At 34.6% G+C, this 25,921-nt stretch overlaps 1 protein-coding gene across 4 annotated transcripts in view; it reads left to right on the top strand.

The window, feature by feature from the left end:
* Positions 1–25,921, top strand: part of LOC118203352 (uncharacterized) — a 168,783-nt gene that overhangs the window by 126,749 nt on the left and 16,113 nt on the right. For all 4 annotated transcript variants that reach the window (XM_085812697.1, XM_085812699.1, XM_085812700.1 and 1 more), the window contains exons 4-8: positions 122–357; positions 6,231–6,372; positions 11,850–12,068; positions 16,149–16,310; positions 19,440–19,565. In XM_085812697.1, the coding sequence (XP_085668823.1) occupies positions 122–357; positions 6,231–6,372; positions 11,850–12,068; positions 16,149–16,310; positions 19,440–19,565 (885 nt within the window). The remainder of the gene's footprint in view (positions 1–121; positions 358–6,230; positions 6,373–11,849; positions 12,069–16,148; positions 16,311–19,439; positions 19,566–25,921) is intronic.

Here is a 25,921-nt window from a genome sequence, read left to right as displayed (position 1 = left end):
AATGTACTAATAGTGCACTGTCTGCGTTACCTATTTCTAGTTGCAATTCGTATGATATTCAATATAACACTTAACAATGTATTTATGCCAAAAGATTTCTATAAATAATTCTCTTTTGCAGGTGGCTTTATTCTTGCTGTACAATGTGTACTTCGCGTTTGCCATATATTCTACGTGGGACGAGGCGTCTTCCTTCTGCGATGGGATCAAATTCCTCACTGTAATTACCGCTATTGCGTACTTCTTTGCATTATACAGTTATGTGTTCAAGGCTCACATGCTGAAGCGACTGAGGCCATACCTCAAACCTTTGGCTAAATTGATAAATAAACTTTTTCTGTTCAGTTGGCTCCCAAGGTATGTAAAACACTACGTTTCTGCGAGAGAATACTAATGCTGTTAGCACACTTTTAGACGATTTTCACTGTATTTAAGTCTAATATAGTCTTTTAAGATACGTTCTTACCATTGCAACATTCGAAATATTCCGTTTTTATCTTGGATATGTAATTTGAACAGTTTTTCTCCATGCAGCCAAATTTTGACTTTATCTATTATTGCTTTAGATACCCAAAAACCGGGGCTTTCACTGCATTTTTAATAACTAAATACGAATAATTTTCTTCGGAAAGAGTACAAACATAGTTTTCCGTCCACTGCTTTTTTAAAAGTGCCATTTTGCATAAAAACAAAATTATCAAGTAGCAGACGATAATTTAACACTTTCAAAAATATAGTTGCAGTTAAAAGTTCTTTTCCAAGCAGGCGGTTGTTTTTATAGCAATGCAAAATCGTCTAAAAATATGCGAACAACTTTTGTAACGAAGCAGTTTTATTTTGCGCACACATAAATTATGAATTATTGTGCTTACTCGCATATTTTTCCAATAGTTTTTTCAGCATAGGATTTAGAAACTTCTTATTTATGGCAACAATTCAAGATATACACACGAATAAAAAAGTGTATTGTACATGTGAAATGAATGTTATTGAAATTGATACACATATGTAATAACTGAAACACATCATATAACAATATTAGTATGCATGTATGCTTTTTAATATGTTTTTTAATATTAATATTTATGATTTGCTGTCTTTATCATTTTTCTGTCATATCAATCGAGTTTTAATTGAGGGCCCTTACTGGAAATGTCTCTTTAGAAATAATATACACCGCGTAATTTTCTTCTTACTATTTTTAGGTTGTAAAATTAATAGAAAAAGTGTGTGGAATGCGCAAATAAATACGGTATGTAAAGAAGAAATTTATGCTGTTAAGTTATCCGGTCCAGACTTTCAATACATAATAATCAGCAAGCGGTATTTGAGAAAATACATTATTTTAAAATATTTTAAATAAATGTGATTAACGTACGAGAAGTGTGAACAGCAGAAGTATGTATATTTGTTGATATATCATACTCAGATGAAAATTATAAATGACAATACATAATATTGTTTTAACTTGAACACAGCAATGATTTTTCATAAATAGGAATTATGATATTTAATTATAGTATCTATACTTCTTAATTAATATAACTGCAATGATGCTATATTTGCTATAATAGTTTATTTAACTATTAGAGTTGTTAAACTGAATACGTATATCATAAGATTTATCATAGGCCTTAAAACTGTAGTTCGCATATCGTGTCATTTCATTAAGAGAGTTTTTACTGAAACCATGAGGGACACATGAGTATAAAGCTGGAAGTTACACTTTCAATCCTCAATAGACCGATCGAAATACCTCTTAATAATTGAAAAGACAACCAACCGTGGTTCCAAACGATTTGGTCATCTGAGGTGAACCCTTGAAGAAGTCAAGGACATTAGTGATGCTTATGCTTCATAAGAAATAGTTTTGCGCTGAAGATTGTGTGGCCGATCAACTGGATTGTCGACTAGCTTGTCGACTGTAAGAATCCGCCACTGAATTTGGTCTATCCGAGTTTTGATTGAGGGCCCTTACTGGAATGGGCCGGAGGTCTTCTTCTCTTCCTCTTTGAACAACCTCTGGAAGGGATCTTAAGAAATGCTGGTCACTTTCAGAATTCTCGTTAGCAGTTTTGATTGATTCCTCGTTATAAGAGCTCAGGTTTTCAAGGAATATATGGACTGAGAGATTTCACTGTATTTATGGAGACGAAATTTGTCAAACCATAAAGTATGATCAGTAGTTCGTTCCGAGCACTGTTCGCTAGCCGACTGCATCTCCCTACGATATAACTACATGAAATTTCCGTAATTTTCTTCATAGGTAACGTAAACATGGGTCAGTTTCCATTAAACATTTTTTTCATGAAAACGTCTTTTCCTGCAAGCACGTATCATGCTGATCTTTGATGTAGTTTAGTATATTAATCCAATACAATATACATATGCAAGAACACAATTTTTATTTCCATTGCCGTGTTTTATAAGCAAAAGTACCAATAAAAAGGTACTAAAATATCTAACTAAAAGAAAACAAATAAAAAAGTTGAAACAATAATCAAATATAAAAAATAATGAGTCCAGAGCAAAATTTGTAAGCCTTTCCAGTGCTTTTTTTCCTGCTTTTTTTGACTGAAATGACTATGGCAGCGGAGATGATGGACCCAATACAGTTCTACTTGGTGGTCATAAATCTTGCAGAAAGGATAGAAAAAAGGAGTTTAAGGCCATAGTTATGGCCTGTAGAAAAGTGAAAATCTACAGTTGTTTATTTTCCATGACTTTTTGAAGTACGGACACATATCAAAAGTTTTAGATTAGTTCGCCGGTAAAAATTAAAATTAGTTAATGGGGTTATGTTTCTGTTTTCATTTTAATTTACCAATTATCTTTTTATTTTAGCTATGTATACTTTGATCAGTTTCTACCAGAGCGCAAATTTACTTAAAGTATAAATAAGAGTTTGTTTCAAAATTTGTTAGCGAGCATTTGACAGCTGAGGCTGGCTGTTATTCTACTTTGAATTTCAGCTATTTGCATTAGCTTGCTGGCTGCAATTTGCCGCTCTCATTCTTCGCGAATAATTTGAATTGATTACTTCGCGAATGAAATGAGCCGGTATTTAGATTAGAAATTAGGCTTTGCTGATTTTTTGTCTTTAGTGGCGGGCGTTGGCCACTACTAAGGCCGGAAGCGGTAGTCACTTGGAGGCACCTGACAGGTGGGCAATCGTTGCATTCTATTGAAGGAACAGACAAAAAATGTACACCCATGACGATTCGAACACAGGCTCTTCGGGGCGGTAGTCAACGTCACTAACCGCTTTCTCGTCTGGCTTTAGTTGAAAAGCTTTGCTGATACTGGATTTAATTGGAATTTGTGCTGAGAAGTTGTTATGTTGCCTGGAAGCAAGAGGATGTTTTGTTACGGTTAATTTCGGTTTATGTAATACTCAAGTCGACATGTTAATAAATATTTTTATTTCGGCTTTTGCTTTTGTTGTAACGCGACTGTCAGACGGGATGACAAATCATGCGACAGTCTTTTATGGTTATTTTGGTAATCTGGACATTTTCATATGTAGCGTAGTAATGCAAAGGAATATATCTACGTTGCAGTCTCTGAAAAACAACAAAATTGTGTGGAATATCTGCATGTGGTACTACTCTTAATGTATATACTACTTAAGCCTTTAATTGGCGCTCTTACATAATATCTCGTACTAATTACCGCATCCAACAATTTTAATTATAGCTGTGTATTTTATAATGCCCTTTGAGCATTTAATTTTCTTTTAACCAAAAAACGAATAATGAAATTATCGGTTGCTGCACTTTTTGTTATTGTTTCCGTGGTTGTTGAAAGATTTTCAGACCATCTGCTTATCAGGTTCAATGTTCCGTCTTACTTTCTTCGGGAACATGCAAGGACCTGACTCGGAACAGAGAGCTTACTAAAGCTATGTTCAATAACTGTGGGAAGTAGACAGGATACACAAGAAGGGTATACAAAACCCTTTATTTTTCTCTATTTACAATAATTTCCGTACTTCGGAATACAAAGACCCACTACTTGTGGTCTAAACGTAAGAATATAAAAATATAACTAAACGCTAACTTAACTTTGAAATAATAAACGTGGAAGATTGGCCTTATATTAACAGGAAGCCGTATGTAGTACAGAGAACTGTTAACACTACAATACGTTTAAAATTATCAAGAGGATTAAACCTCTGGCCTGGAAGGCAACCAGCAACTGAGTAAAACTTCTAAGGTAAGCGGCCTGCTTCGACTAACTGCTTCCTCTCTCTCGCTTGGCAGAAAGCCACAACTTAAATACTTGGCGCTCGCCAGACAGACTTTGCATAAATACGTTAACGCTTATAATTCTGGCCGGAAGTAGAAAATAAGAAGTGATAGTAAAGATTTAAAATAAAATAAACGTTAGTAAAACTTAAGATCCTTACATGCTTAACTTCGAAAAATCGTTAAAATGAAATAGCATAGGTAACCGATCAAAATAGAGTTTAAAACAAAAGTCAAATTCATAAATGACCATTGAGACTAAATTCATGACGAATATAAGAGTACACAATGTAAGAGATGTTTGTATTCATTGTGTTCATACGTACATTAGAATGAAGTACCTTCCTTTAATTGATCATATAAATATAATCCATTATTTATATCTATGATTGCATTGATTTGGTTTTTGCAATTGTATTGATTTGATTCACCGATTATCAGATAGATTAAACAGTAACTATCAATATACTCATAATCAGCATTATGCATCACTGACTGCTTTTGCTCTGTTTGACGAGAAAACAGATTTTTACTTCTTATCTTAAAAGACACTTTGTTATTGTTACGAAAACAGTTTTTACTTCTTTGTACGACGTAAAGGAAGTATTGTAATCATGAAAAATTCCGGATATCATATTTCAACCAAAATATCCACGTTTACCGCAACTGAATGCAATTTAACGACGTTTTTGCGTGACATCTGTACATAAGGACAGAATAAAAGACTTTTTTTTTAAAATAAGATTATAAAATTTATTTAAAATGGAATCAGAAAAGATTTTTTTTGTGACGTCTGTACGTACGTACATATGTATGTATGTATCTCGCATAACTCAAAAACGAGTAGCCTCAGAACGATGAAATTTTGTATATATGACTGCTATAACGTAAGCTGTGCACATCCCTATTTGGTGGAGTCGGCCGCTCCAAATCTTTATATGTATACACTCACTTTGTTATTCGGCTCAATAATTTTTATTCCTATATGTTGGCAAACTGTGGATTTTTTGCTTTAAAGATGATTGAATTAAGTTATTCTTATCTTCCGCTAATCTGCATGCGATAGTTGTAAAATTATCAACAATTTAAAAGTTTTTAAGTGCGGCTAAGCCTAATTTTTGTTTACCATAGCAGCCATATTTGTTTACATTAACTTAGCAGAATAATGAATTAAGTCAGTTTCTGAACCTTCAATGTTTTTCGCCGAGTGGAACCAAAAGTAAACTTTCAATTTTATGCACCGAAAAATCTGCCTTGTTGCCTGCTGGCCGAATGACTTGCTTTTGCGGAGAAACTCTTAATTTTAATTGTAAAAATTGTTTTAACTGTATTTAGTGTTTTATGTTTTTCTCTATTTTGCAATTTTTAATGAAGATATTTTGTGGTTTTATGCATTTTTGCCTTACCGCGAAGTGAGAACAATTAATTAAAAGCGAAATCCATCTCTAATGAAATTCGAGGAAATAAATTTAAATGAAATGCAGCAAAAAAATTCGTATAATTTAATATTCCGTACAAAAGTCGTGGCGTACGCATCTGATTTCTTATTTCTATTTTGTCTCTCTTTTTGTATTCTGCAGTGGAAAGCAACAGTCCTGCGAAATGATTCTTTCTAAGTCGAAATAGAGATTAAATCTCACATAAGCGTACAAGTTTTTAATATTCCAAATTGTCCAATTTTGAGAATAATTGGCTGAAGTTATTTGAAAGATTATCGTTTGCAAAAGACGAAGGCTATCGTTACATGCAACCGTATGAACTTGAATAAATAAGTCATGTTTTTGAGATGAAACTGCGGTTATGAAAGATATTTTATTGCTAAAACGGATGCATAAAATCTGTTAATTCCGCATTCCAAAGGCCATTTTCTGTACTACTTGTATGTTATATGTTTGTAGTCTATGATGAAACATGGGGATTAAAGTTCACTGTACCGATGGAAGATTACCGATCTAAAAGCTTTATGAAATCTGTATCTTTTAGAGTCGTTTGGAGCACTCTTTGGGGAGCAGTGATAATATTTCTCATTCTGGACACCTATGACGACAGATACCGTCTCGTCTCGGCTGCCGGTCTGACGGTGTTCATATTCCTGGGGTATGTGTTCTCGAAGCATCGTAGGAAAGTGAGTAATTTCTTAATTATTATTTTAATTTTTAAAATTAGTAGTTTCAGTTTTTCCTTACTTTCTTTTCAGGCTTCTTCTTCCTTCATTTCAATAATAAATTCCTGTGTAAAAATCAAGTTAATAATGAGTTTACTGATGCAGTACATCTCCAATTATCTAAGTAGTATCAGGAATGATGTTCACGGTTAACAAAAAATCATAGTTTAATCAAACAACGACTGAATAAAAATCACAGGAAAGATGAATGAGTAAACCATATTTTAATTAAATGTGTAGAGTCATTAGGTTATTTCGGAGCTAGAGAGATGAAAAATTAGCAGTCGCCTTCGCCAGGAATCGAACCACGGATCTCTGAAAAACTGCCTCAGTGTGCTGACCACTACACCACGAAGCCACGCTAGGAAGGCGGGAGAAATACCTTATATACTCCCCTTTTTAAAGGCGATTGGGGTTTTTAGGGGACTCAATCGCCAAATCTTGGCTGAGGAGAATCATCATTCAACACCCTTTTAGTTCGGACGCCATTTGTATTTGTAGAGTCATTAGATTATTTCGAAGCAAGAGAGGTGAAAAATTTAGCAAGCACCTTCACCGGGAATCGAACCACGGACCTCTGAAATACCGTCTCAGTGTGCTGGCCACAACACCACGAAGCCACGCTAGGAAGGCGGGAGAAAAATACCTTATAAATGAAACATATTATGATAGGGACAGAGGGCACTTGGGCGATGAAAAGAAATGAAATAATATTTTAAACCTGTTTTTACTGATCAATTTAAAATTTAAACTTTTTCGGTTTGGTACTTTAATCGTGGGAAATTTCATTTGTTTTTTTGAAACAAGAAAATTGTTAAAAATGAAACAATTACATGACAGCGATTGAATTCAGATTTACATCGTAAGTAAAAATGAAAAATGAGATTTTTTTTTTTCTGTGATAAATAGTAACATAATAAAACTCATACGAATTTTTTGGAGATTACTTCTTCGAATATATCAGCGGCTTAGCCCTATGTATAAGTTCTTAAGTTCGTATATGAGAAATACGAGGGAATTTCGAAAAGTAAAGATACGATGGCTCGCATTCCTTAAAAAAAAAAAAAAAAAAAAAAAAACATTTATTTAGAAAACGTCAGTTACATCTTATTAACTGGACTATTTATTATTTTTCGACATAATCAGCCCCGTTATCCAAACATTTGTTAAGTCGGTGCACAAGCTTTTGTATCCCACAGTCATAGAAGGTTGCCGCCTGTTGGAACCCAGCGCGCACACAATTTATGTAACCTTGACAGTCACGACTTCATAAAGAGTTGTCACTAACACTTCCGGTATGATCTGATGCAATTCTTTCAATTTGAGACGTCTATTTGCACGAATTGCTTCCTCTGTTCTCTGAAGAAGGGCATGAGAGATCACAAATGGCCGACCTGTTCTTTGTTCGTTATAAACATCGGTCCTACCTTCAGAGAAATGACGACACCATTTCGTTACATTTTGTCGATTCATAATGTTCCCATAAACAGAAACAATTTCTTTTGTGAATATCCGCCGGTCGCTGACCTTTTGTATGAAGAAAACGTGTGACGGAGCGCCCTTCGCATTTGGCGGAATTCTGAATCGGCGCAGCCATTTGAAACAGGACCTACTCCAACCAGAATCAACGTTGAAATGCCGAACGACCGCGAGGAGAAAGCTAACGGTTCAAGGTTAACACCTGTGTTGCCAACTTGCTCACCAAAACTTTTCTTTTCCTCTGGCGTACGGTGTATCTTTACTTTTCGAAATGCCCTCGTATTTATTAGAAAGAAGGCATAGAGATTGTTTAGGTGTTGTTAAGAAGTTGATTGACGGATTTGGCGTCTTGAAGTCTTGGCAACACTTTCCATCCATTGTTCCTGATTCTAACTCCATTTTGAAGTTTGTCAATAAAGACATCATTAGTGAGCGACGCTGACCCCTCCATCAAGATATTTTTGTTTTCTCTTCAATTTTCTAACTCTGGAACGGGGCTTCTGAATATGACTTACGCGTTTAGATTTGGTGACACTACTTAAATATAAATATTTACGTCACAAATCACTTTCAAAAACATCTCCTGCCGATGAGAAATATTTTAGTTTTAGTTCATTCGATGGAAATTGCTTTATTAATATTATTCTCTATTTCCTTCGCAACACGTTTGATAAATTTGTTCCTTACGCATTTTCGTTTACAAACATGGCTCCGATTTTTTTTTTTACTTTTAACTCGAATGTTTTTAAAAATAATCAAAGACTGAGATAAATCTAACTGCAGTACGCAATGTGTCGAATTAAATCAAACTCGTATGCTAGCGAGGACATAAAATAATTTCATGTAGCTGCACAGATTACAGATAAGATTCTATTCATTCTCTCTCTTTAAAAGTCGTTACATTACATTTCAAAAGATAACAAATTATTTATGTGCATTTCTAGCTTTTCTTTTCAACCCTTTGAATGCGCACTTTCTGTGATTTAAATACCCATTTCCGGTTTTTTTGCGTCTTTATGAAATCATTAATATCTCGGTTTCTAATTAATGTAGAAACGAAAGCAGACCCCGTTTTGGAAAGCTAAATAAACAGTTTATTCAATGAACGAATAAAAGAAAATTGCCATTTTTTGCCAAAATTGGCCTTTTTAACATGTTCCCATGGATACCTTAACCTTTTAACTGTCATGCCCGAGATGCACTAGTGTTCGAAAATGTCACGCCCGAGTAATACTCGGGGTAATTTTTTTTTTTTTTTTTTTTTTGAGTGCATCGTATTGTTATACCCGAACATATATCGGGAGACGTTTATTTCGGCTTCATCTCTTTGTCAAACCCGACTGTATCTCGGGAAAAGTTAATGTGCGCTCAGTTCAATAGATGACAGCACTTTACTGAAGATTTCAAAGGTTAGAGTTTATTTGGTTCAAGGTGCATGGGATCTTTTTGTTATAAAATAGCGTCCAGTTCTTTGAAACGTTATATAGATGATTTAGATTCTTCAACCGAGGATGAAGGATGTGTGTTTGATGAGCAGTATTCATGATACTTCCATGGTCAGCCTCAAAAATAAAAAATGGAGATATACTCAAGCCGAAGATTGTTTCTAATTACGGTCTAACTATGGGTGGTGTAGATCGCTGTGATCAGGAAATATCCTTTCATCCAACAATCCGAAAACGTCAGATAAAATATTATAAAAAGATATTTTTACATTTACTAGACAAGGTACTCTGGAACTCATATTTGCTCTATAAAAATGTAGTTGGGAAACGTATTACATTTTTAGAATTTCGAATCCAAGTTGTAGAAGAGCTTTTACATAAATATGATGATGCAGCTTCTGGACAAAAGAATGTTGGCAGACCACCTACAATAGATAACCCTGCCCGTCTTACTGAACGACATTTTATATCCCATTTTCCTCCTATTCCTGCGAAACGTGAACCTACAAGACAGTGCAAATTGTGTTGTTCGAAAAAGGATAAAAATGGGGAAAAGATAAGGAAGGAATCACGATTCTGGTGTAGTGATCGTGGAGTTGGTTTGTGCTTGGAAAAGTGTTTCCAGTTGTACCACATAAGACTGAATTACTGAACTACTAATAGGTATTCACTTATATTTATTTATGTTTTAGAAAATAGTTAATTTTTTTTTTATTTTTAGAAAATAATGCTCCACTAGAAGCGAACTTTGCAACTGCCATGTTGAGTGACAGCTGCCTCAAAGAAAATATGCAGTGGCTACAAAACTTTAAAAATTTTACCCATGTACGTCAAAATATCAATTTTTAACTACTTAAGTATATTTTAATTTGTACTAAACATTTGGTTTTTGCAATAAAAAAATTTGACAATTTGTGTACCCAAATCATCAAAATAACTTGACAGTTAAAGGGTTAAGGAAACTTAACTATTCGGGGTAGGTGATTTCATAATTTCGTCAAGTATTATTTGCATCGTTTTGCTTTCGTCCCATCGGAAGCAAAAAAAAAAAAAAAAAAAGAGTTGTTGTCTATCTACAACACTCAAGGTCTTACATTTATCTTCCAAGTTATAACATTACATTGCTTAGAAAATAGAGAAAATGAGGCATTTAAAAATAATTTTCTGTAATATTTTGATGCTTTCCGATTGCAACAGGATTTATTAACATTTATTCCATTGTACAGTTAAGGGTGTTTCCTGTGCTATAGTTCTATAGATGCATCAGTTCTATAGATTTTCACCTCCTGCCGATTTTCCATCTCATAATAAATAATACCTCAGTATGACTTCGAAATTCTGTACTTTAGGATCAGCATATGCATTTTTCCTTTTCCCCCCTTTTTAGCTGCATTTCACATTTTAACGGAAAGGATGTAAGTTTATTTGATGACAACGAAGATCTATTACTTTGCATTTTAAAGAGTGTAGAGTTGCGCGCCTCCAACCTGCACGCAACCAAGAGGTGACTGTTGAAACTGGAAAATAGACAGAGTCTTGCTAAGGGTTTAAGTCCCTTTTTATTCAACTTAAGAAGTTACAATTGCGTGCTCTTGACGCTCACAAACTACGCCGACCCGGCGGTAAAATAAAAATAAGAACCTGAAAAGAAATAATAACAAGACTCTAACTACGAGGCTCTCTAAAAGTAACTAACCTCACCGCGTTTTACAATACCGCTGCTAATTCAGCTAACTTTGAATATCACGTTGAACGATTAACAATTCTCCGAGGCAAGCACACAGGCCGAAACGCGGGGTTCTTCAATTTCTGGCTAACTACCTCCGCGCTCGTGAAGTAAGAACAGCACATCTCGAACTCGTTTCCTTTCTATTTAACTCAGAATACTTCCGCTGATAATTTGAATCCTTGCGCGTTCTACTAAAATTTACATACTCTGGCATTGGCAGTTCCAGGGATAAGTAAGGCTTGACAGGAAAGATAGTTTAAACTTAAAATAAATGTTAGTTAAAATAAATATAAACCCTACAAGAGGACTGAGTTATTCATATCATTGCCATTTTTTTTACGTTTCAACGAATATTATTGTAAACTGTTTTTTCTTTGTGTTGCATATCATACGTATTCAGCATTAAAATATTTTGCTAAATTTGAAAAGAGCAAGAATGCATTTTGGACATCGCAATCTTTCGAATCAGACGGTAGGCTTTCTATAAATGACTTTTAATTATTCTCAGTAGTTGAAATTATGATATTTTCTCTAACCTACAAAGAAGTTTGCGAGAACGTTTCATAATCCAAGTTCGTTCCAAGTTTATATCCCAAATCGTTTTCAGGAAACAAAAGTTAGGCAAGTGCGTAATCAGATTTTCATTATGGGTTAGAAATTGCTACCAGTCTCAACTTTTCATTTCCTGATTATTATCATGCGATTTCCTCTTGTCATTTCATATTATTTCGAAACTTTTGTTTGGTCACTTTGAAATATAATTGAATGTATTCTACGTATTTTAGATTATTTGGCGCCGTCTACTATGGGGCATTTTTGTACAATTCTGCATCGGGCTTCTGATTTTGCGATGGAGTGTGGGGAAGGATATTTTTCGCTGTTTGGGAGACAAAGTTAAAGGTTTTCTGGACATCACAGACAAAGGATCTTCTTTCGTCTTTGGATACCTGGTCACTGGATCCCTGACAGATGCCGCTCTGCAACCTGCCATTTTCGCTTTCAAGGTATACCCTAAATTCATTTAAAATTACAGAAATCTTATAATGTTATTAAGGAACCTAAATTATATCAGTTCATATACTCTCACCGAGCTCCAGAGCAGGCCATGTTATGCGACTTCTGATCGTCGCTTTTGCTTCACAAAACGTAAACTTCACAAAACGTCTCCAGAATCTGAACGCCATGTCTCCAAAATTAGGAAATATGTTTGTAACAAATATTCCACGAAAATGTTATATTTGTGTTTTCTGTCACAAAAAACTAGGAAATACTCGACGGAAGTCCTGCACGAATGTTATGCCTTAAACCCCGGATTGTGTTATTGGAAAATGATATTTGGTATTTTTCTGGTTCTGCTGTTATAATGAATATAATTTACGCAAAACAAGCAATAACAAAAAGAAACATCTTTTTTATAAATGCATAGTTCTCATTTACTGTAGAAAGTGACGAACCTTAAGAACTAGTTAGCGAATAATCGCTTAAGTTCGTATGACAAGAAACAACAAGATGGAAGGGTAACTAACCCTTTATTATTCCAATAAGATTTAACATTAAACTCCAAAACTCCGTCTTGGAGTGTGCAATCAAAGCCGACACTTGGGCTTGAACTTAAGAGACTAAGATTAACTAAAGAAATATAGCCGAAGCTATCAAGATTCTAAACGAGCTGGACCCTTAACGCTATTTCACTACTATTTCACTTCAAGGGCCTGAGTACGGCTGAACGTAATAACAGCTTTGAGAGAGAGAGTAGCCAAAAGGCAGACGCGCGTAAATCAGAAACTGTGGTTTTCTCTAACTCTGCAAGTAACTTCGCGGTTTAAATACCGCTCCTCCTCATTAAGTATTCAGAAAAATTCCAAAACTACATTCTGGCCGGAAGTAGTAAGTTGAAGTTAAGAATTTGACAGGAAAGGAAATTTAACTTAAAATTTAACTGTTAATAAAATTAATATAATTCTTACAAGCTGAAAGACTAATTTTCTATTTTCAGGAGCAATTATTTTATTTCATTTTTGAAAGTTAATAAATAATTTACTTCTGTAGTCTGTTTACGTCTATACCATGAAATCTCCTTTAGATGACCATCCGCAACTTCAGACGATTTTGGTCTTTTTATGCTGGTGGTCGCTTTTCAGATCAGGATTATCGTTTGAGTTTACAACCTTTATATATTTATGTTCTCTGAAATGCTATTCGCTTTTAGAGATTGTCGGCTCAGGAAGATGTCGCCGTGAGAGCTTCCGCTATATGTAGGGATTATCTAGGAATAAGATGTAAAATAATTTACTGTAGTTTTATTAAAATTTGTTTTAACAACGACTGGAATCCGAGGGCATAAATGAGCGCTAGTTAGTATTAATCAGACTTCAATTGTCTTTCAGCTGAAATCGAGTGTCTTATTTATTTCAAGAAATTTTAAATTAAATGTGTTAAGATTAAAACTAACCTAAGTAGGTCGGAAGATGTACAAAAATATCATATTACAGCTTGCTTCTTTTCGAAAACATTAACTCTCCTTACCTTTGATTTTTAAGCAATGTTTCGTGAAACTACTTAGTACGGAGGGGGGGGGGGGTATTAGTAGTTTCCCTTTATATTCCGACCGCATTATGTTTCCGCTACGAAGTACTGGACGTCGAAAGGGGCAATTCTCAGGACCCGCACATTTCCAGGAAACCCGCATAGCTAGGTTACCATTTTAAATTACTGCAAAGAATTGAACGCCAAACAGTAATCGATCATTGCTCAGATTGGGATCACGTGATCCTTCAGAAGCAGAACTGTCGTCTGATTGGTTGATCTCTACGCGGGACAGAGCTCCAGCCGAAAATTTTCGCCGAAGTGTCAAAAAGTCCTGCGTAGCCGGTACATCGTTTCCGTAGCTAGGCGGGATTTCGCTTCCAGCGGTGCTCTTTTTTTCTAGCAATCCTCCCGTTTAAACCAGTGCTACCAGAATCTCGTTTTCAGAAAAGTCTCGTCTAGCAGGGATTGAAGCTAGGTGTGATAACCTCTTTATGAGTGCAACTAAATAATTTGATGTCCACGCAGCGCACATAACAACTAGTTTCGATAAACAGTCGTTTCATTAGCATAATCGTTGTTGGTGCAAAGGTAGAAGTTCATAGCGACATGTCTGATACATTTTTTGAATGTCTAATTTTTCGTAGTTATTTTGTATTCTAAATAATAACTGTTCTGACATATTACTCTGTAGAGACATTACGATTTTTTCGAGAAGTAGGAAAGATGAAAAATTTGCAACGCCTTTCGCCGGGAATCGAACCACGGGCCTATGGAATACTTGTTCGTGGTGTAGTGGTCTGCGCCCAGCATGCAGACGATTACACCACGAAGGCAGGCTAAGAAAGCGGGAGAAATACTTTATATACTTCCCCTTTTAAAGGGCGACTGGGGTTTTTAGCGGACCCATTCGCCAACTCCTGGGTGGGGAGAATCATCATCCACCACCCTTTTAGTTCGGGTGCCACTGTAGAGGTATTAGGATTTTTTCGAGACGCAAGAAAGATGAAAAATTTGTAATGCCTTCTCCGGGAATCGAACCACGGTCCTCTGGAATATGTGTCCAGCATGCAGACCACTACACCACGAAGGCACGCTAAGAAAACGAGGAAAATATCTTATAACTCAAATACTACAAATTTTGCAAGATTTAAATTTCCTGATTTATTTTCTCCATCGTTTCCAATATATCATGTATAAAAAAGCACGTCTATTTTTTATTTAAAAATATAGATATTCTAGTAATAATACGTTGTCTTTCAACGAAAGGAGTAAATTTGTAAGAATTAAATTTAAAAACAAGGTTTTTAACATGAGTTCTCTCTCAGTGGGGAATAGCCAATTATTTGACAATGGAAAACCCAGCGGTGACCTTTGTAGCAATTATAGATTTCTGCATGTTAAAGGTAACGCATAAATTAGTTCAAGGATGCTCAATTAATGTTGCTGTCGAAGATATGTTTCTATAATCGAGGATACTTTTAATAAGAACTGCCTTATGACCTGTAAAGAAAGTGAACTGGAGTAATAGGATTATGTTATGGATTTAAATAACAACAAAAGAGAACAGAAGGTAAAATAACAGAGCCTGCCCAATTTTGAATGTCTTCCTTATATGAAATTTGAGATATTTCACGTCTGTGTAAAGAATAAGAGACAATAAGATTTGTAATATAATTAAGAAAAGTGAATTTAAAATAGTGAGCATATTTTACACATTTATACGACATTTAAACAAATTCTTTTTATCTCCATTTATCTTTTTATCTTCCGGTGGTAAAGTGACTATTGAAACCTTAGTAATAGTATTTATTACTTTCGATTACTGAAATGTAATAATACTATGTTTAAACAGAAAACGAATTGCTTATAGGAAAGTATGAAAGCAATGGCAGTGATTTTAAGGACGGTGAAGAATTAGAATTTTAGATCTGGAAAGGGAGGGACTAACAGATTTATTATTTTAGAGAAATACAGTTTTGATATATTTTCGTGGGATATTTCCAGACCGAAGAGTCTTTCATTTGCCACTTATGTCCAGGACCTGATTATTGCTTAGTCATACGATACTCGAATTAAGACCGAAGGACTGAGAGGGCTCAAAACAATTTTAAAATTCTCTTAATCTTGTGTCTTTTTCTTCATAAAAATAAAGAATGTAGCCGGTGAACCCTCTTAAAAAGCGTTGCGCCTTGGAGCCGGTTTGTCTTCATCGAGATTCAACTTATATCCGATCATCTGAGCTGGAAACATTTCAGAATAAAATCACGTCAATTTCTGCTTTATAATTTAGCCGGCAGATGGCGTTGCAAGTGACAACAGTGTTTATGTTAATTGCGAAAATGAGAGATGCATTATAAACCATCACTTTGAGAAGCTGGATTTAAAAATATATAAGTTCTGGAACAAATAATGGTAAGATTAGCTTTCGGTAACTTGAAATACGTCAAATCAATTAAAGCTTGTTGAAAATGGGTAGTTATATCTAAATTAATCAGCTCTCAATTCTCGTGCAGGTTTTCAAAAACAGTACATTTCTAATATCTTTTTTCCCCTAGGTGCTGAGCGTGATAATCTTCTTCAGCTTCATTGTGTCTTTGCTGTACTACTATGGCATAATGCAGGTGTTGGTGATGAAAGTGGGCTGGTTGCTTCAGCATACTATAGGAACTACTGCCTGCGAGTCCATGAATGCAGCAGCCAACATCTTCCTAGGCATGGTCAGTATTTTTATCCACAAGTAGCATTTTTCAAGTCGAATTTCAACGATTCTCTGTGCATTGCTTAATGTTCGACGTCTAATTTTAAAAATAATTCTAAAGTTTTTCGCTTTACTTTGTAAACAGAATAAAATTAAAAGTGAATTTTATAAGTCTGTTTTATTTAAAAAAACGATCAGCTTTACTCGTATATGCGCCCTAAGGTTGCCAAATGCGGCGATATGTGTTGTGCCCTGGTTTTTGGCGCGATTGCATGTCATGTTCTCCGATGGTTTTGTGGGCGATGTTGATTTCTATGGCAACCCTTTTTACGTGGAAACTCGGATTTGCTAGTTGGTTCGTGTGGTAATTAAGCGATTTATGAAGTGTTGGCAAAAATTTTAGTCGCGTGCCTGGTACAACTATTTTTACGGGTGGTTGGAAATTCTACAAGTATTTAGTAGAAAAGGGTTTGAACATTTATTTGTGAAACATAGTATCAATATTGTGGATAGTGAATCTGGCTGTCATATAAATACGACAGAGATTATGTGACGGCGTGCTAAAGCGACGTTGCCGACTTATAATCGGAAATGCGATTTTGAGTTTTATTTAGTTTATAATATTTTTCCATTGTTGTTCTGAAACGGGAGAAGATGCTTTGAACAAATTTGTGGTGAAATTGTTCTGGTGATGTTTGAAATTGGAAGTTCGAAGAAGCATTCATTCATGACAAGTGCTTTTTTTTTTTTTTTTTTTTTTTTTTTTTTAATTCTTGATCTTATTTAGTAGAATGTTATGTTTATTGTTTTTTTAGTATGAATTTCTGCCGTTATTGTTGATTTTTTGAATTTGAAATTTATTTTAGTTGTTTTAGTTTATTTTGTTGATTAGTGCGCAATGCCTATATTGTGCAGTTCGTAGATGTTTTTTAAAGTTTAAACAGAACGCTGAATTTACGGTATTCTTGAAATTTATTGTTGTTATGTTCATTTATTAAAGCGAGGTGTGCGTAGTTCGTAGATTCCTTCTCTGCCTAGATTGTGCAATTCGTAGATGTTTTTTTAAGTTTAAACAGAAAGCTTTGTACATGGTACTCTTTGAAATTTGTTGTTGTTATGTTAATTTATTTAAGCTAGGTGTGTGTAGTTCGTAGATTCCTTCGCTGCTTAGATTGTGCAATTCTGTGATTTTCATTTTAACTTAAAACATATCACTGTGTAGATGGATTCTTGTCGAATATTTTTAGTTAGAAACTTTACGTTTTTTCTATCTAAATTTTTTGCTTCTGCTTCGGATTATAGCTTAAAAACATTTAGGTAGTAATGTGGCGGCGTGGATGGCCAGAAATTTGTCGCCGCATTTGGCGACCTGAGGGCACATATAAGAATAGTTCCAAACGATCTTCTGTATTACTGAGAATTATTTTTTTTAGTACTATCAGAGGTGTGAATAAATTATTTCATTTCAATCGTTGCTTAAAATTCAGTTTTAATCGTTTGTTAAACTTACCGTATTCTGTCGGGTATAAACTATATCCTTAAATTTTACCTCACATTAAAGAAAGAGAAAAAAAAAAAAAAAAAACTCTTGAGGAGAAGCCGCATCAGATAATCTGCATCTATAATACATCTTTCGTTTTATAAGTCTGAAAGTAGCTAACATGAAAACAGTACTCACAATACATTGAGATAAATGATTTATTATCAGTCAAAACGGACATGTTAGTACTTTTTATTCACAGTCAATGTCGATATCACTAGAGTGGTTATCTGCACTACCAGTATCACTGTCGCTGGTACCAATATCCAGGACCGGCGCTAGAGCCGGTGCAGAACTTTTAAAACTGAGGAAAAAACCGGGGGGGTTAGACTTTAGAATTTGCAAAGTTTGCACACTGCGGCAAAAAGCCGACCATGCCAATTCCTGCCATGTGGACCTCGCACCCCTCCCCCCCCCAAAAAAAAATTGAGATAGTTATTTCTATGTACTCCTTTCTACTGGGCCGATTGACGAAATTCAGCTTGTGTTTTTCATGTCTCAAAAGTGCGACTTAGGATATGTATTAGATTTATATATAGCATTGTTCTAATACAGATATTTTAACACAAAATCGGACTTTTTCTGAAATGACATGACAATTGTTTTCCATATTTCGATTCTACGACTCAAATTATGCCAAAATGCCAAGTTTTGTAAAACTCGCAAGAGTAGTTTTTAAAACATTAGCTCTCAAATTTTTAGCTCCTCCATATTAATCGAATTTGGTGTAGATTTTTTAATATCCCTATTTTTTTTAAACTTATTCGATTCTATCTTTCACATTTCGAAATTTAGGTTCCGCCAATTTTTTATGATTTATTTTTTAAATGCGTATTTTTAAATAATTTTTTTTTTTAATCTTTCGAAAAACATTTTGAATTACAACCTGTAAAATTACCATTATCTTAAAGTAGATGTATTTCTAAGGATACCTGCAAAAATAAATGTTTTTTATTCAAAATTTGCTAAGATATACGTGAATTTTTATATTGGTGCGTTTTGAAAGTCGGTATATTTGTTTATAAGAGATAATAACGCCAAATATGGTTTACGTACTTGGTTAAAATTATTTGAAAGTATAAACGATGACCTTTTTCCTCTCGTGTACGGTGAAAAAAAAGGAAAGAAAAATAAGTTGCTATAAAACCTATAAAAATAGGTTACTATAAAATTAAGAAGTTCGCCAAATAAATTATTCTTGGCGAAAACTGAAAAAATATGCCAAGATAAATTTTTGAATTTCTCCATAAATTTCTCACCAAAAATTACAAAATTTAATATCTAGGCATAATTGGAGTCGTAGAATCGAAATATGGGAAAACATGGTGCAAGGTTGTACTTCTTTACCAAAGCGTATTACTTCTCGATCGTCTTAGTATTTAAAAATTATTTTTTTTTTCGTCTCTAGTTTAAAGTTTAATAGAAATTGGAGTATGACACTTGCTCCAAAGAATTAGAGAGAAGGATATCTTCTGTGACTGTCGAATAAAAAATAGTTATTTATTAAAAAAAATTTTTGTAATAAAAAAGCAAAGTAATTACCTGAGCTATAATTTTTGCGTTATCCTTTAACGTTTCGTCCGACTGTTAATTTCCTTTCATTTACAGACAGAAGCTCCACTCCTGATTCGGCCTTATCTGCCACTGATGACCAAATCTGAAATTCATGCCGTCATGACGGGAGGATTTGCCACCATTGCAGGATCGGTGTTAGCAGCTTACATCAATTTCGGGGTGCGTTGACTCTTCTTTCATGATAAGATTAAATTACCTATAACCACCTTTTACATTGAGATACTTAATTTTTATGATTTTGAGAGTCATATTCTGTATGTAACAAATATTAATAATGAATGCGAAATTCTTATGCACATATTCCTTAACATTTTTATCGTTAGTGATAGAGAATGCTTATGGATATAATCATAATTGTTGTACATTTAGCCTGTGTAAGGGTTTTAAGTTTTACTAACGTTTTAAGTTTATTTAGTTTTATTTCTTATTTTCTACGTTTTAGACCATAAGTGCTGGTCTCTGTATCCCGAAGTGTGGAAACGGCTGTACGATGTGAGAAATAAAGGGTAATTTTAACCCTCCTTACCTTTGTTGTATCTTCTACACACGCATGAACATAGCTTCAAGTAAGCTTCCTGTTCCTACTCAGGACTCCAGTTGTTTCCAAAGGCAATTAGAAGGAACAGCAGTACTTACAACTGTAGGTAATTTATTAATATGCAAGGATTTTCTGGTAGGACAAAATGCCAGATAGATTTCTAGGAAGTTGGCCCAAATTTGTATGACATGTGACGTATGACGTATATGAAACGTATGACTGGTCGAACTTCCTGTACCGCCATTAGAGGCTTAACAGGGCTTAGTGAAGCTATTTAATTAAAGAAACATTGAGATCTAAAACAAGGTCTAAATCAGACCCATTAAGCAGTAGAACTACCACCATACTACCTGAAATAACTTTAAATAGAATAAATAACTAAAATATGAACTAAATCTAGGAGCTCGTGAGATTTACCAGCTACACCAACAAAAGCACATTGTTACATACTTTGTAAAATATAACACATGTTACTTACATGCATGAAATATGTTACGTACATATACAAAGAAATAAAATAACAGAATATCATAAAACATCCTAGTTTTCCTTAAAACAGACAGGGAAATTTTAAACACAATCAATATATAAATTCATTTCATTTACAGGTACATATTTTATGAAATTTGTCAATTTCAACTTAGTCACTGTATTTTTACTTAGATCCTTTAGAGTATTAAATTTAGCAATATCTGGAATAAATCTTAGAACAATATTTTTCATGGAAGAGCATCTAAGCAACAGATGCTCAATATCAACAGTTCTCATGCCACATGGACAGGCACAATTTTTTATCGAAAACCTATTATAATAAAAGTGGAAAGTGTCCGTGATTAGTTAAAGCTTGCTTTAGATAGCTGTCACTTAGGCATATTCTCTCAGTTACAGTTGAGATTAAATTATATGTGAATCTTCCTTTAGAATCTGGGTCGTTCCACTTTGCTTGCCATAGAGTCAAACTTTTCAACAAGGATTTCAAAGGTCTTTTTCTTCAAAATCAATAATTTGATTTTCAGTGGCAGCCTTTGCCAATCTATCTGCTAACTCGTTACCAATGGTACCAGTATGATTCTTCGTCCAAAAGAGTTTAATATCTCTTAAAGCGCTAAAAAAAAATGAGCATGTCTTTTATCTGTTTAATTAGATCGTTATTTGGCTATCTGCTAACAATTATCTGATCGATATTTGGCTATCTGCAATCTATCTGCTAATTCGTTACCAATGGTACCAGTATGATTCTTCGTCCAAAAGAGTTTAATATCTCTTAAAGCGCTAAGAAAAATGAGCATGTCTTTTATCTGTTTAATTAGATCGTTATTTGGCTATCTGCTAACAATTATCTGATCGATATTTGGCTATCTGCAATCTATCTGCTAACTCGTTACCAATGGTACCAGTATGATTCTTCGTCCAAAAGAGTTTAATATCTCTTAAAGCGCTAAGAAAAATGAGCATGTCTTTTATCTGTTTAATTAGATCGTTATTTGGCTATCTGCTAACAATTATCTGATCGATATTTGGCTATCTGCAATCTATCTGCTAACTCGTTACCAATGGTACCAGTATGATTCTTCGTCCAAAAGAGTTTAATATCTCTTAAAGCGCTCAGAAAAATGAGCATGTCTTTTATCTGTTTAATTAGATCGTTATTTGGCTATCTGCTAACAATTATCTGATCGATATTTGGCTATCTGCAATCTATCTGCTAACTCGTTACCAATGGTACCAGTATGATTCTTCGTCCAAAAGAGTTTAATATCTCTTAAAGCGCTAAGAAAAATGAGCATGCCTTTTATCTGTTTAATTAGATCGTTATTTGGACAAACATCCGTAATTTAAACAATTGCACTTTCGCAGTCACTATACATTTCTACAGGATCTATCGCAGAATTAGAAATAAACCAATGTAAGGCCTTTTGCAGGGCCACTAACTCTGCCTGATAGACAGAAAGTCTACATTTCCTTTGTAAGCTTGGTTTCTTATCTGAGAACACACAAAAGGCTTCCCCCACATGACCATTTAATTTAGATCCATCTGTAAAAATCGTGTAGCCTGTCATATTGGAGGGGCCTTCATGCCAATTCGACCGTTTTAACAAAGCTGAATAAATGTCTAAACCTTTCTCAAAATTAAAATCTCTAGCTGAGAAGATCTCACTGAAACAATCGACAGTTTTATTACCAGCTTTTAATTGAAAGATAGTATATTCTTTTTCCGCTAAAATATCGATCGGAGGACATCCAGCCAAAATCTGAAGAGCTACTGTGGAAACAGTTCTAAAACACTTAGTAATCCCCAATAAAGCGATTCTTTGAATTTGCAAAATTTTGTTACGCATTCGGACCGTTCCAGTCCACCATGCGCCACATGCATACAAGATCTTTCTCTCAATAGTTCTTTTATATAAACTCTTAAGAACTTTACCTTGAAGATTCATTTTACTAAGTCTATTAAGAATATGGCTGCATTCGATCTTTATTTGATCTAGGTGAGATATAAAAGTGAGTTTTCCATCGATCGCAATGCCCAAATATTTGATTGTCTTAGAAACTTTAATTGGTTGTCCATACAGTTTGTACCTGGGATGTATTGATCTAGTATTAGTTTTGGCAATATCCAAAAGAAAGCTCTTCTTTGGATCAAATTTGAGTTTAACATGGAAAGACTACTTCTCCAATTCTTGAGTGGCGAAACTTACAGGCGACCACTTCCCGTGGCTAACAAAACAAAATCGTCAGCATAAGCTTGTATACTAACATTTTGTAGTAAGGTTATGTTTAAAGCTATATTAGCAATAATATTCCATAAAAGTGGACCAGATATTGAGCCTTGGAGGACAACCCCTTTGGTAATTTCTGTGATGTCAATTATTAACATCATACAAGGAAACTTTTCTTTCATTCAGAAAATCACTTATTAATAAGAAGATATTTCTTGGACATTTCATATTTTTAAATTCCATCAATAAAATTGGCCACCAAAGGTTTTTAAAGTGCTCTTTACAATTGTTCTTATAATTGCTATTACATATGAAACATGTGACGTAACTGAAACTATTTTATTTACTACTATTGAATGAAACTTATTTCGCTATTTTTTACTCTTCCCTGCTGCTAATTTTTATTGAAACAATTAATGATTTATTTTATTTTTCATCTCCCTGTTTCATTGCGATTTGTGAATAACATCGGAAACATGGAGATGATATAACTGCTTTTGAGATAGGTCAATGTTTATTGATAATATCACTGATAATTGCAAACATAGGAGCACAGAGTTCTGTTACGTAGGGAGCAAGAAAATTTCAGCGGTATACGACATATATAGCGTGTTTCAAAAGGTCGTTACCAAACGTGACATGCTGGTCTATCATGGTATGACATGGATTGAGACACCCTATAGATGTCACATCTTCAGCAGCTTACTATAGGAATGAATTTTTTTCTATCAAAAAAAAGTTTACTTCTAACTTATTTGTATGTATGTCTGCATATATAAATGCTTAGTCTAATCTGAAACTTGTAAAATAGGTATTCACGTTGTAGGAATTTATATTTATTTTGAATAACCAGTTAACTTTATGCCTTCTTTCCTATAAGCCTTCATTCTCCTAATTGTCAATGCCGGAATATTTAAATTTGGTAGCGGGCGTGAAGGAATCCAAATTTTACCATTTGGAGAAAAGGTTTAAATACTGAGGTTCTAGAAACTAAAGTTAGAAAGTGTGGGTAAGCACTATACCTTTGTAGCGTGAGCTCTCCGATTCTGCATCTATTTCTGGTTAAAGTGGCATAATTGCTATTATATTACTGCCACTAGACTTCAACGCGGTTTTAAGTAACAGGATTATCAGAGCCCTGTTGGAAAAGTCTACTGTTTTCACTGTACTGTTACTTACTGTACTGTTACTGTACTGTCTACTGAATTTTTAGTTATTGTTAGTTGAGTTGCGCTCGAGAGAGGCGTAGTTTGTTAGCGTCAAGTCGATGCATTGTGAATTTTAAAGAGCTTAATAAAGGATTCTTTTAACCCTTCTCCTGTCTGGTTCCTGCACTTACTTCAGTTGTCACCCTGAAAAATTAATAAGTAGTTATTACAACGTGTTAGATATTCTGTTTGCATTTGCACATATTTTTGTTCACTTTTTTTGCAAGATTACTTGCCTACATTCACTCAGAAATAGCCCTTAAATATTCAAAATAACAACATTTCCTTTTAGCTGATTTAATTACTTGTATGAGATTTAAACTAGTGAGCATGTTAATAAATTCTTTTAAGTACTTAATGAATTATATATAAAAATTCGTGATGGGGTTTAGTTATGACTACTGTATTCCCTGGCAAAGATTTCTGGAGAAAAAACATACTGTTGCTTTTTTCTTCTGACACCAGTTGTTACGTTATTTTCTTCCTTCACGTTCGTACGGGGTTCGTGTGGATTTGGAGTGAATAACGACGACAGCACTTGGAGTATCGAAGCACACTTTATTTATCCAATATTAGTCAATATCAAACAGAACAGCTCCAAAACAATTTTACAGTCGTCGAACTATTTTAAACTCGCTGACACATTCAGCGACACAGCCTTCACACTTTCAGGCGTTGGAGACGGCTTCACTGCAAAGCACCAGATTACAGCTCCCGACTCTGCTAGGTCGTTTTCGGAACTCCACGTACTCTCGAGACTCTCCACGCTACAATTCGCGATGCACTGGACGACACACAGAGCACAGCTCCCGACTCTTCGGTTCACTCGTTCTCGGAGCTCAACACGCTCTCTAGACGATGCACTAACCGCGATATAGGAAGAGACTCTTTCGATGCCCGCAACGACCCACTCGGCACTCGCTGGGCCGGCTATCAACTCGATCGTTCCCGCACGGACTAACTAGATGAGAGACACTCTATCTCGCACTCGACGAGGGACACACTCGCCCTCTCGATAAGGCATATACTAACTGCGGACCAGCAGGGTTTATATAGCTTTCGGCTTGTGTTCGAGAACATTCTGGGCTAAACCGGTGAGAATTCGTTCCAGAAGGTTCCATGGTATATCGCCAATTTTATCGCTAAATGTTGCAACCCTGCCTTCCTTGATATTTTATGGGAACCCTAAACTTGCTTTGCGGGAAGCTACCTTACCGCGCCTTAACATTTCGTAACAATACTCTTAGATTATAAGCAAAAGTACAGTATTTACCAAAGCGCTTTCAAACAGGAGATCATGAAAAAAAGATCTGAATGTGATTATTAAGTCATCGTCTCAAGATACATTCACCCATAAATTTACTTAAAAATTATTCTGCTGCTTAAGCGAGCTGTGGCTTACTAAAAAAAATGATATGGACACCACATAACTTCCATGTATGGCCTATTAAACTATACGCATTCTTTGCTGCACTCCCTTTAAACTTATTTCCTCCAATTATTCTAACGTAATTAACCCATATCTCGAAGCAAGTTGAAAATGACGTCAAAAATTGTAAATTTTGAAATTAAATATCTCAGCCAATTTTTGTCGCTCGGGAGTCAAACTTCTTATATATATGTATATATATATATATATATATATATATATATTTTTTTTTTTTTTTTTCATAGCAAGTATAAAACTTTCTCAAATATAGGAACCGGGAGTCACAAAAGTTATATTTTTTTATTTGTCGAAAATTATTTTTTTGAATTTGATACTGTCAAAATATGATTTCAATTTGGTATACGACTACGAGGAGCGATTGCGTAAATAAAGGCCGGGTAAGCATTTTTAGGCTGGATATTATTTTTTTAATTTGGTATTGTGAAAATATGAATATTTTCGTCAGTTAAAGCACTTCTGTAATTGGAAGTATATGACTACGTCCAATGATTGCGTAAATAAAGGCCGGGTAACCATTTTTGTGCCGGATATTAATTTTTTTAATTTGGTATTATCAAAATATGAATATTTTCGTCATTTAAAACACTTCTATTGTTAGA

The sequence above is a fragment of the Stegodyphus dumicola genome, chromosome 3 (assembly GCF_044657685.1).
Source record: "Stegodyphus dumicola isolate Sdum_Otavi_A_Nest chromosome 3, ASM4465768v1".
NCBI lineage: Eukaryota > Metazoa > Arthropoda > Arachnida > Araneae > Eresidae > Stegodyphus > Stegodyphus dumicola.
The sequence above is the reverse complement of the archived record's forward strand: the minus strand, read 5'-3'. Positions and strand labels throughout refer to the sequence as shown.